The following is a 12477-nucleotide window of genomic DNA, read 5'->3' as shown; positions in this document are numbered from 1 at the left end:
GACACAAAGCTGGGTGGGCGTGTGTGCTGTGAGGAGGATGCCGAGAAACTCCAGGATGATTTGGACAGGTTGGGTGATTGGGCAGAAGCATGGCAGATGCAATATAACGTGGATAAATGTGAGGTTATCCACTTTGGTGGCAAAAACAGGAAGGCAGATTATTATCTGAATGGCAATAGATTGGGAGAAGGGGAAGTGCAATGAGACCTGGGTGTCCTTGTGCACCAGTGGCTGAAGGTAAGCATGCAGGTGCAGCAGGCGGTTAAGAAGGCAAATGGGATGTTGGCCTTGGTAGCGAGAGGGTTTGAGTACAGGAACAAGGATGTCTTGCTGCAGTTATACAGGGCCTTGGTGAGACCACATCTTCAGTATTGTGTGCAGTTTTGGTTGCCCTATCTGAGGAAGGATGTTCTTGCCATGGAAGGAGTTCAGCGAAGATTCACCAGGCTGATACCTGGGGTGGCAGGAATGACGTATGAGGAGAGATTGGGTCGATTGGGCTTGTACTCGCTGGAGTTTAGAAGAATGAGAGGGCATCTCATTGAAACTTATAAAATTCTGACAGGACTGGACAGACTAGATGCAGGAAGGATGTTCCCGATGGTCGGGGAGTCCAGAACCAGGGGTCACAGTCTAAGGATAAGTGGTAGGCCATTTAGGACTGAGATGAGGAGGAATCTCTTCACCCAGAGAGTGGTGAACCTGTGGAATTCTCTACCACAGAACGCAGTAGAGGCCAATACATTAAATATATTCAAGAAGGAGTTGGATATATTTCTTAAGGCTAAAGGGATCAAGGGGCATGGGGAGAAGGCAGGGACAGGGTACTGAATTTGGATGATCAGCCATGATCGCATTGAATGGCGGAGCAGGCTCGAGGGGCCGAATGGCCTACTCCTGCTCCTATCTTCTATGTTTCTATTGCTTTTCCTAAAGTTCATGTGCCTTGTAATACTATCACATTTCAAGTTGCATTTTTTCAGGTTACACCCCCATTTACTGGTTTCAATATTTTCAACACAAACCCTACTTTTCCTATTGAGAATCTTGAACTGCCATGACAATTTGTGAAAATGCAATATAAATGTAAAGTGTAATGCTGAAGAGTCAAATCTTTATTCTCAGTTTAAGTTTACTATTCTCAGTTTTTCTTTACCATTTTAAGATCATGTGTTCATTCATGGTAAATATTTTTGCATAAATTGAACACTGCTGTGCTTTCTTCTGCCTCAGGTGTCTGAAGAGCAAGGTCAAGATAACCCACCAGATCATGACCCAATTCATGACCAGAGCTGGTACCTCGACCAGATGCTGCGGAAACGGCTGTACGAGGAGTATGGTGTGCAGGGCTGGGCCATTGTACAATTCCTGGGGGATGCTGTCTTCATCCCAGCAGGAGCACCTCACCAGGTAAGGGATGGCTGCTTCCCGTATTTTAGGGGGGAAAAGGAGCTCCACTGTTTATCCAAGGTTTTAGTTACACTGAAGATTGGGTTCAGAAAGAATGTGGGAGTACCTTCACCACACGGACTGCAGTGGTTCGAGAAGGTGGCTCACCACCACCTTTTCATGGGCAATTAAGGATGGGCAATAAATGCTGGCCTTGCCAGCGACGCCCATATCCCATAAACAAATAAAAAAACTTGCATTTATATAATGCCTTTCACAAGTGAGTGGAGAGGAGAAGCTGTGACTACACAGATAAATGAAACACTGTACAAGGGGGAAACATCAAATGCCTATTTGCTATATTAGTCATATTCTAATTATGATTTTATCTGGATAATCTCACTGGAGAATAATCCATGGTAACCAGTGAGTAGGTATTTTCCCCCTAAGAGTAGCTCGAGTGTGTCTGTACCTGCATGGAGGGAAAGATTCTATAATGGTAGTCTCTAGAGTTACGCTTAAATGGAGTCGATGGTATTTTGGTTATTTTCAATTGTTTTATTAAGTTGTTGCTTGTTCTTCACTCCAGTTCCCACTATTCCTTTCTATGATGTATGAAGTAAGAAAGGCCGGGTGTCTGTTGTAATGGCTGTATGTCTCTCCTTTAGGTACACAATCTGTACAGCTGTATCAAAGTAGCCGAAGACTTTGTCTCTCCAGAACATGTCAAACACTGCTTCCGTCTTACTCAGGAATTCAGGCACCTCTCGAACACTCACACCAACCATGAAGATAAATTGCAGGTACGATATTGTTAAGAGGTACAGGAAACTTTGTGCTATCCGGAGGTGAGCTATCCGGCAATCTGGAGCCACCGGCAAAAATCAGCAGCCGTTTTTTATTCTTTTTGTTTGTTTTTTTTTGCTTTGTTTGAACAGTCAAGCTGTGCAAGGTCTGTAGCTATAGCAACAGCTTCAGCTACAGAGCTTTAGGACCACACCGAGTGTTTAGAAGCTGTTGCTAAGCAACAGTGTTTGTTGTCAAATACGGAGATAAGAATCTCCGTATCTCTCAACATTAACTCTGGAGAGAATGGCAGTTTTCAGGCAACGGCAGCAGCTCGGTCCCGTGGGTGCCGGATAGCACAAAGTTTCCTGTACTTCTAATTGCCAGTGGCATTGTCTGATCTGAAGAATATTCTCACTTGAAAATAAGTACATATCAAAACCCCAACAGTAAGGGAATTACCAGCTATAAACCAATCTGGCCTTGTTTAGCCATTCTAAAGGCGAGTGGCAGAAAGCTGTGATCTGGTGAAGTTGTACAGTGAATGCCAGATCCTGTAGGCTTCTTTCAGAATTGTTCCAAAATGTGTTACTTGATTATGTCCACAGTCATCTGCTGAATCAGTTTGCAGGTAAAACAGCAGCCGAAGCCCGATGTAATTGGCTGCTGAATTGGCAAAAGGAGGCATCAATGGCAAAACTGAATACATAAGATACTCATGCGGCACAAATGTAAGAATACATTGTAATTTCACCATTTAAACAGTAAACGGTTGCCTTTTCTCCCTGTTTGTAATGTGTATGTTGATGTTGACTTGTCAATTATGTAGACTATCGGTTAGCATGAAGTTTCTTGTCCTTAGGTGAAGAACATTATCTACCATGCTGTGAAAGATGCGGTTGGGACACTGAAGGCTGAGGAACCCAGACTGGCCAAGTCATAGAGGAGCCGTCAATGGAAATCAGAGACTCAGAGGAACTGTTCTGTAACATGCGATCATTAAGAAATACATGCGATTAAAAATGGAGAGGCTGTTTTGGTGGGATAAGACGTTCAATAAAAGTCCAGCACCACAGTGGAATGTAGTATCAGTTTTGCTGTGTTCTGCAGCAAGCTGTAGGAACAGAGGATTTGGGAGAGTGTCACATTGTAGTTAGTTTCGCACTGAGTTAGTGATTATATTTAAAAAAAAATTGAAGTCCCTCTCCCCTTAATTTTTCCATATTCATACAAAGCGAAGCGCTGGGGTAATGAGAAAGGATCTTGTAGAAGTAGCAAAGCCCACAATTATAACATACTCCTGTTCCCAGAATGAGGAGCAAGTTCAAAGGGACAGCAAGTCTTTTTGTTGGCTCACATTGACTATGATCCTGTGATCCCTGATTTTATTTAAGTATAAGTTTTCTTACAACATTCCAGACACTTGGAGGTTCTGAGCTGTTTCTGTATAGTACCTGGCTACCCATAGAGTTACAACCAGACCTTGCTGGAATCAAAAACTAATTGCTGAATCAGGTGAAGAGACATGGGTTAACATGTTACAGTTTATAGTTTATATAAGAATGATCGCTGGATCATTCTTTTACCATCCCCCTCCAGGCCCCAATCACAAATAAAGGTGGCAGAGGGAATGGATTTCTGGTTAAGTCTGTGGATATTTCAGAAATATGGAACTGTTTAAAAATAATTTTGTTTCTGTTTAATTTTCCAAGTTGGACTTTAGTGTCCCAACTTCGTATATTTAAAAAGAACAGAAGTTATTTTACTATACAAAGGAGCAATCTCTTTCAAACTAAATCTTCTGACCTGCCTGCTGCAGTCTGCCTCCTTCAACATGGAAACATTATAAATTATGCTCCTATTGACGCAGGAAAAATGGAAATGTCATGCTTTTCTCTCAATTTTTGTGAGGCATGCCCCTAATGCTTGTGGCTGCCAGATTGGTGTGTCAGGCAGCCCAGAGAATCTGGCCCTGTAGGCACAGGGATGTGGTATGAGTTCCTTATGCTCAGTTATTGAAATTTAATTTGTGGTCATCTGGAGAAATAATTACAGTAGTTTTACAGTAGGACACTACATTGTAAAGCGAGCAGTAAGAAAGGAAGTGGGTGTATTTAATGCAAGGTTTTGCCACACTTGGGATCTTGAGTCACAAAGCAAAACCTCAGTGCTAAGCTGGAGTCAGCTGTGCTATAAAAGTAATATCTCTGAACTGAATTTTTAACTATTAAATTATGGAGAAGTATTGAGGAAATGTTGAATCGCTGAAAACTTTTTGCAAGCCCCCAATATTTCATTTCAGTCTCTGGACCTTTCATTGTTCGATATCCGAACCATGAAGTAAAGAGAATCACACTGATGTCTAAAGATGCAATTTGAATCTTGATGAATAAAAATTGGGCATATAATTTTAATAGTTTATCTCTAGTCACTGCATCTGAGCTTCACAGCAGATCGAATGCTGAACTGTGAGGACTTAAGAGCATAATGTTCAAATATTGGGTGGCTTAAAATGGTCTTGGCTAACCAAGACTCCTTTATCCATACCTTTAGGCGAAACTGAGGAAGTCTGTATGGATGTGGTATCCGAGAAATACTTCCAATACATGAGCTGATCTGATGATTGCTGTACCACTTATAGTCATCAAATGTTCGGTATCGTTATTAGTAGCCTTAAAACCTCCTAAATATTTTGAGTCCAGTCTTGGATCCATACGATTCTTTGCCCTACCGCCCTAGTTTTCGGTCCTTGGCTTACTGCTCCATTTTTTCTGTGTACGATGGGGCTCCACTCAGAACTACTTCCACGTGGCGATTATTCTTCGCTTCCACACAGGAATCCTGAACTTGATGGTGGGGCAAGTTGGCGGGATGTTATAAGGATGTGATTTTCACTTTTTTTTTGTTCAACCATCTGTAAATTTCATCAAAAAATACCGTTTCCTTAAACTGCTGGATGTGATGCCTTTGCCCTTGGGCTCCACACTGTAAAGGAATAAGTCAGTCCTGGGGCCAGTGAGGCTCAATAGTGTAGCAATGTTTGCATTATTTACAACAGTGATTGAAAGGAAAATACTAAACAGTGTGCAGGTAAACCTTTATTTTAAAAAACACACACACCGGCGAAGGTTTTACGAGCCTGTCGCACCTTCCAATGTATTTCATTGATTATTGTTTTTAACTATTCCTATATACTTTTGATATTGATTTGAGGGGAGGCACACTTTGCCACACTCACTGCAGTCTTAAAAATTGTTAACTTCAGATCTCAAAGAAAATATGAGCACAAAATGTAGACATTATCCTCGATGATAACAACTTTCAGCATATGACAGACTTCCAGCACTGGCATTCAGACAGATTTGGTAGTACCCACCAGTTTTTTTTTCTCCAAACAGACTGCTTCCAAGATTCAGTATTTAAAACCAAAACTGTCTCTAGAAGTATGTTTTTTTTTTTTTTTTTGTTTGGGCAGGTACCATAGTACCATTCGTAAATCCAATGTTTTTGTTGATATGTATGCTGTTGTGACTTTTTAATAAAAGGATAAAATGAAGAAAAAAAATACTGTCACATAATGTAGAATACTTTGTCTTCATTTACTGCAAGCATTTTGTGAAGGGCTGATTTAGGTTTCAATATTCTTATTAAAATTTAAAGAAAAAAGATTGTGCCTAGAGTCGATTTATTTAAAACTTACTGATTCGGAAGACTGGGTCTAGCAGCGTATTAGACCCTTTGGCAATTGATCCAGGTTAATTCTCATGTGAAGACTCCCTGGCAATTGATCCAGGTTAATTCTCATGTGAACTCACCACCAAAGTGGAAGTATATCAGACCATCAATATCTCCAGTCATCCACAAGTGCAAGGCAACAGCTGAGAAGTGTAACTTGAGGGAAACTTATCATGGACAAATAATCCTAAAATTATGCAGCACAGAAGGAGGCCATTCGGCCCATTTTATCTGTGCTGGTGCTCGACGTTATCTGTTTAGTTCCATCCCCACATCCGTTAATTTTTCATTTATCCAGTTGCCTTTTAAAATGTATTGTAGGTTCTGCTTTCATCGTTGTTTCTGATGCGGTATTCCATTTCCTAACAACCCTCTGTATTAAAAAAAAAAAAAAAAAAAAAAAAAAAAATCTCACCCACTGTCTCCATCCTTTTGGTGGTGATCTTAAATTTCTGTCTTCTAGTTACTGACTTACTGATCAGTGGAAATAGTTTTTCTCATCTTTTCAAACCCCCTTTTGAGCCTCTGACCGCCTTCTCAACCTTCTCTGTTCTACTGAAAAGAACTCTATTTCATCCCTGGTGTCCTTTTAGTAAGTCTCCTCTATTCGCTCTGGTCTTGACATCCTTCCCAAAGTAGGGTGCCCAAAACTGGACATGATATTCCAACTGTAGCGTAAGCAATGTGCTTCATGTCCCTATTTATAAACCTAGAATTCCATACACTTTCTTAAAACATTGTTAATTATCTCTGTCTCTGAACTCTCCTAAGTTGCTGAGGTTGCACACTTTAGTTTTACAAATTAGTGAATGTTCTTCTCAATCTTCCAAAATATATTAGTCATAGAGTAACTTCAAATTTCTCTGCATTAAATTTCAGCTTGTCTGTCTAGTCTACTAATGTTGTTTACCGTCTTCACAGCTAAACACGCTCCTTAATTTTGTAAAAGTGTAAAATACTACAGATGCTGCAAATCTAAACAAAACACAAAATACTGGAAATAGCATATCACTTGATATCTGGAGAAAACAAATGGTTAACGTTTTGGGTGTGGACCCTTCAGAACTGGAACACAAGTTCAATCAGAAAAGGAGGGGGAAAGTATAAATTTGAAAAAACAAACTGAGTCATGAGTGTAATAATGTAGCAGTTTATCTTAGTCAACTAATGGACAGAAGCATTAAGATAGTAATAAAACAAAGGGTGTATAAAATGATGTAAGTGGGAGGCCTGAGAAAATGGGAGAGATGGAAAACCTGGAGTTTAAGAATGAAGATATAGCTAAAGTCAGTGTTCAGACCAAAGTATTGCAGGGTGCCTGGGAGAAAGAGGAGATGCCCTTGAAGCTTGAGTTGAGCTTTGTTGGAACAAGGTCAGTGTAAATGAAAGGTGTAGATAAAATGGCAAGTTACAGGTTGCTCAAGGTTGCACTTGCTGATAAAACAAGTGTTCAATAAAATGGTTACCTAATCTTGCTTTCCCCAATGTAGATGAGACTACTGTGAGCAGCAATTACAATATATTAGATTAGAGGGATGTGCATAACTTTCTGTCTTAACAGAAGCAGTGCTTGGAACTTAGGATATGGTGTGGTTTCTTCAACTGGGGAAAAAGGAGCTCATGCCAGAAGCTGTGGTGCAGAAGGGAGAGTCATAAGGGCAGATTAGATGGAGATTGAGAAACTGGGAGAACAGGATTGGAAGAGACATTCCAAGTAGTTATGGGAGTCCATGCGCTTGTAATCGAATACAGTGGAAAGCCTATTGCCGGACATGAGAGAGGGAAGGGAGGAGTCAGAGGTGGAACCTATGAAAATTGGAAGTGCTGTTAATGAAATTCGCAAGATCATAGTGAGGGCAAGAAGCAGCATTTACAGAGTTATCAATGTAACAAGAGGAGGTCTGAGAAGTATTGGGGTGGGGGTGAAGGAGCATTCAACACAGCTTACAGAAAGATGGGTGTAGCTGGGATCCAGGTGGGTTCCCATAGCAACACCTTATTTGGAAGAAGTGAGTGGAGTTTTAAAAAGTTGTTCAAAGTGTGAACAAGTTCAGCCAGGCAGAGGAAGGTGTGGGTGAATAGGAATTGGTTGGGCCACTGTTCAAGAAGCGGAGGACCCGTAATCTATCCTGGTGAGGGGTGGAGGCGTAATGGGACTACGCCCAAACTGAGAAGACGACGATTGGGCCGGAGAACCTGAAATAGTGAAGTGGCAACAATCTGCATCAGAGGAGTCAAGGATATAGGTGGGTAGAGCTTGGATAAAGGGGGGAAAGAAGAGCATCAAGATGAGAGGAAATTTGTTTCTGCTTGAACCATCAATTAGGGCAGTTCTGTTTTGTATCTTGGGAGGAGGTAGAAGGGACTGTATGCGGTTGGGAAGCTACAAGGTTGGAGGCAGTGAGTAGAAAATCTCCAGAAGAAATGGCTTGATCACATACAGGGAAATATAATGGCTTATGTTTGACCTCTGGTGGATACTGTACATGCCTCCAGTCCATTAAACACTATTGTCCTTTTTGTTGTAATTTAACCAACTTCCTATCCATTACTCCCTTTAATACCTTGTGCCTTTATTTTGTCAACAAGCCACCTCTGTGACACCTTACCAATTGCTCTTACAAAATCTATATACACAACACGGGTGGGAGGAGGCTCGTGTGGAGCATAAACACCGCATAGATAGTTGGCCCGAATGGCCTATTTCTATGTAAATTCAATGCAACATCTGTGTTTTATTTATCATTATCCTCAAACAACTCCATTTGTCAGACGTGACTTGCCTTTTTTCCCCTGACACTCGCTGGGTGTGGGCGGCCTCCCCCCTCATTGTATAGTCTCTGAGGCCCATCAAACGCTCACACCATATAGGACAAACCACCTTATCGACTGGTATAAAGATGGTTACAGCCACGGAAGGAGTGTTCGCATCACGGCCTGTCAGACTGTTAATCGGCCTGCGAATCTTCACACAATTCTCCAAGGGAAGAATGTTACTATTTTAAACATTCCCTCCACAACACTAATTACTCTCCCAGAGGACATTGGTTCCAGCCTCTTCAGGTAAATCCCACCTATCCTGTAAAGCTATTCCTGCCTCAGGTATCTGAATGTATTCAATTCAATGTCTTCAGCCACAAGACAGCTTTATTCACATGTTGACAGCCAATATCTGTTTATGGGCTCTGTTTCCTTACATAATTTTATCCTTGCATTGTGTCGGTTTTTTTCCTGAAATATTTCTACTAGCTAATTTCCCTCTTAAAAGGGGAAATGAATGAACCTTGAGAGATGTTTACACCAGATATACAACTTGTATTAAAATATCAACTACTTCATAGAATCAATGATACCGCACAGGAGGCCATTCAGCCCATTGTGGCTGTGATGACATCGTGACTGTGGAGCTATACAACTAGTCCCACTCCCCTGCTTTTTCCCCATAGCCCTGCAATTTTTTCCCTTAAGTATTTATCCAATTCCCTTTTGAAAGTTACTGTTGAATCTACTTCCACCACCCTTTCAGGCAGTGTAGTCCAGATCACAACAACTCGCTGTGCAAAAAAAATGTTTCCTCATGTCGCCTCTGGTTCTTCTGCCAATCACCTTAAATCTATGTCCTCTGCTTACCGACCCACCTGCCACTGGAAACAGTTTCTCTCCATCTACTCTGCCTAGACCCCTCATGATTTTGAACACCTCCATCAAATCTCCTCTCAACCTTCTCTGCTCGAAGGAGAACAACCCCAGCTTCTCCACATAATTGAAGTCCCTCATCCCTGGTAATATTCTACTAAATCTCTTATGTGCCCTAAGACCTTGACACCCTTCCTAAAGTGTGGTGCCCAGAATTGAACACACTACTCCAGCTGAGACCTAACCAGTGTTTTATAAAGGTTTAGCTTAGCTTCCTTGATTTTGTACTCTCTGCCTCTATTAATAAAGCCAAGGATCCCATATGCTTTTTTAACGGCCTTCTCAACTTATCCTGCCACCTTCAAAGATTTATGTACATACACCCCCAGATCTCTGTTCCTGCACCCCCCCCTTTATATTGCCTTTCCTCATTCTTCCTACCAAAATGTATCACTTCATACTTCTCTCTGTTAAATTTCATCTGCCATGTCTCTGCCAATTTCACCAGTCTGTCAGTCCTCCTGAAATCTGTTACTATCCTCCTCATTGTTTATATTTGAGTTTTGAATCATCTGCAAACTTTGAAATTATGCCCTTGTGTGATTTTGAGGAAGTTTGGCGCAGAAATGGCATTGTTCCCAGTTTTAATGCCACTCCCTCATATGATGTATTGAAAGTGAAATTTTCTGACCAAGCTGATTAATGCACTCCATCTGCTAATGTTGGAAAGATTAGGATTGTTTGTTTTTGGAAATTTGGGAACTGGAACGGAAACAGTTGTGAAGGACTTGAATGAGCTTTTATTTTTTTTAATTGGTCAAAGATCATAAAACTGAATTAGTAAAATAATCAAATTCTTTCCATTGGGACAGGTTATCCAGTAACACTGCAGGACAATGGCTAAGTGTTATTAAGGTACTTGGCAAAGAAACAAGCACGGTATCCTCATCATTTGTGTCAAATTGGACTCTATTTAAATCGTAAGACACTAGGTGAAATTCCTACTGGACTGCATTTTTTCTTACACTCATTTATTTCTGTTAACCCCTCTGCAAAGCACCTTAGGACATTTTTCTACTTTAAAGCTGTTCTAGAAATGTAAGCTGTTATTGTATATCCACAATAGTGATGACACAAAGAAAAAGACCTTTACGACTTCAGGATGTCCCAAAGCGCTTTATATCCAACTAGCTGGAGTGCCCGGCGGTGCCGGTGCAAAGTCTGCCCCTGTGCCTTGTTGATTGACATTGCGGGGAAGGAGAGAGAGAGGGAAGGAGAGAGAGAGAGGGAAGGAGAGAGAGAGAGAGGGAGGGAAGGAGAGAGGGGGAAGGAAGGAGAGAGGGAAGGAAGGAGAGAAGAGAGAGGGAAGGCAGGAGAGAGAGGGAAGGAAGGGGAGAGAGGGAAGGAGATGAATGAACAATTTCCTCACCTCCATTACCATTTTTTTAGCTTCAGGCCCAGCTGTTCTTTAATGGCCGCCACTCACCTCACTAACGGCAGTTTGAAGGATTATGCCCCACCCACAAATGCCATGAAACGCCCCCCGTGACGCAGTGCGTGGATTGGTCAACCATCACGTCACTCAATGGTAATGAGCGGTAAGATTGGTCAACCGCTTATGAGTGGATTTTTTTCGTTTTTTGTCTACTGTCCGAACAATTTTTGTCTTACCAAAAAGTAAATACGCCTATGACACTCCCCTAATCATAAGCGTTCTTTTGATATAACATATGTGTAGGTACGCTCGATAACTTTTGAGTGAAGCCCGGACATTCACACAGACAGACAGACACCATGATCCTTTTATTATACATATATATATAAAATACTTTTGAAGTGTTGTTACTGTTGTAATGTAGGGAAAGTGAAAGTTTATTCTGTAAGCAAATCCAAACTATTTTATGAGATTACAGCCTGTAATTCATTTCTTTTCTCTATTCCACATATGAATCATCAGAACCCCTAGATTCCATTACAACTGGCAGCTACACCACACTGAGAGCAAAACCATCCCTGCTTGAGTGTTGATCTGTAAATGGCCACTAAGTGGGGAAGTTTCTAAATTATGTTTTTCCTTTTCCTCTTTCTCCCCCTTTCCCCACGGCCCATGAACCCACCCCGTAACCCCTTGAAATTGCTTAGCCTCCAATGAGCATTTTCTTCTGACAGATCAGAAACACCCAGTGGTTTGTTTTGAAGCTTGGGAGCAGTTCTACATGTTAAAGTATGAAGGTTGCAGGGAAGCGATTTGTTCACCTTCACAGCATGAACTGAGCTAGAGCAAGGAGACAAGAGTTTTGAGGAGCCTCGTCTGATATCAACATACGAACAATGACGGACAGGTAAAGCCTGTCCCACACAATTGCAATATGATTTCACAATATATACATTCCCCACCTAACCCAAAACCACGTGATTTCAGGTAAAACATCAAACCCAAGCCAATTTGGCGGGGGTGGAATCTGCGAAATTTCTCTCTGACCCTTCTAGGCAATCAAAACTAGTTACAGCACAGAAAGGAAAGGCTCCAAAAGTCAGAGTGGCAACAGTCCAAATCTGAATGAATCATTGATACAAAAAGTGGGACTTCTCCATTAGGACTGATTTTTGTTTTGTTTTCCGTACAGTTAGTTGCTCACTGATTCCTGCTTTGTACTTTCAGCAGATTGCGAGATAAATAGGGATGAGGACGTCCTGGTGCCCCTATCACAGGATCATTTTATACTGGTGTTTGTTTCGTTTGGATTCCAAGAGAGGAGCGGCCCATGAATCTGGCTGCCTTATTCCAGCGTTAGAACTGAAGACCTGTTTTTCATGGGTCCACAACTCAGCCACCAAGAAAAGGGAGTTACATTTAGTCTGACAAATCTCCCCGAATGCAAACAAAACAAATGCCAGTATAAATGCACATTCACACTGCACAAGTTTAGC

The 12477-nt window shown here is 41.4% G+C and overlaps 1 protein-coding gene across 3 annotated transcripts in view; it reads left to right on the top strand.

Moving 5' to 3' along the window:
* kdm3b (lysine (K)-specific demethylase 3B) overlaps window positions 1-5843 on the top strand; it is a 179244-nt gene extending 173401 nt beyond the window's left edge. For all 3 annotated transcript variants that reach the window (XM_085995468.1, XM_085995467.1, XM_085995466.1), the window contains 3 exons: window positions 1234-1410; window positions 2058-2192; window positions 3038-5843. In XM_085995468.1, the coding sequence (XP_085851594.1) occupies window positions 1234-1410; window positions 2058-2192; window positions 3038-3118 (393 nt within the window). In that variant the 3' untranslated portion in view covers window positions 3119-5843. The remainder of the gene's footprint in view (window positions 1-1233; window positions 1411-2057; window positions 2193-3037) is intronic.
* Window positions 5844-12477: the final 6634 nt, after the last annotated feature.

This window comes from Somniosus microcephalus, chromosome 8 (genome assembly GCF_052327205.1).
Source record: "Somniosus microcephalus isolate GS21.2 chromosome 8, FLI_Smic_1.0, whole genome shotgun sequence".
In the NCBI taxonomy this organism is placed as follows: Eukaryota; Metazoa; Chordata; class Chondrichthyes; order Squaliformes; family Somniosidae; genus Somniosus; species Somniosus microcephalus.
This window is presented reverse-complemented; position numbering and strand designations above follow the sequence as displayed.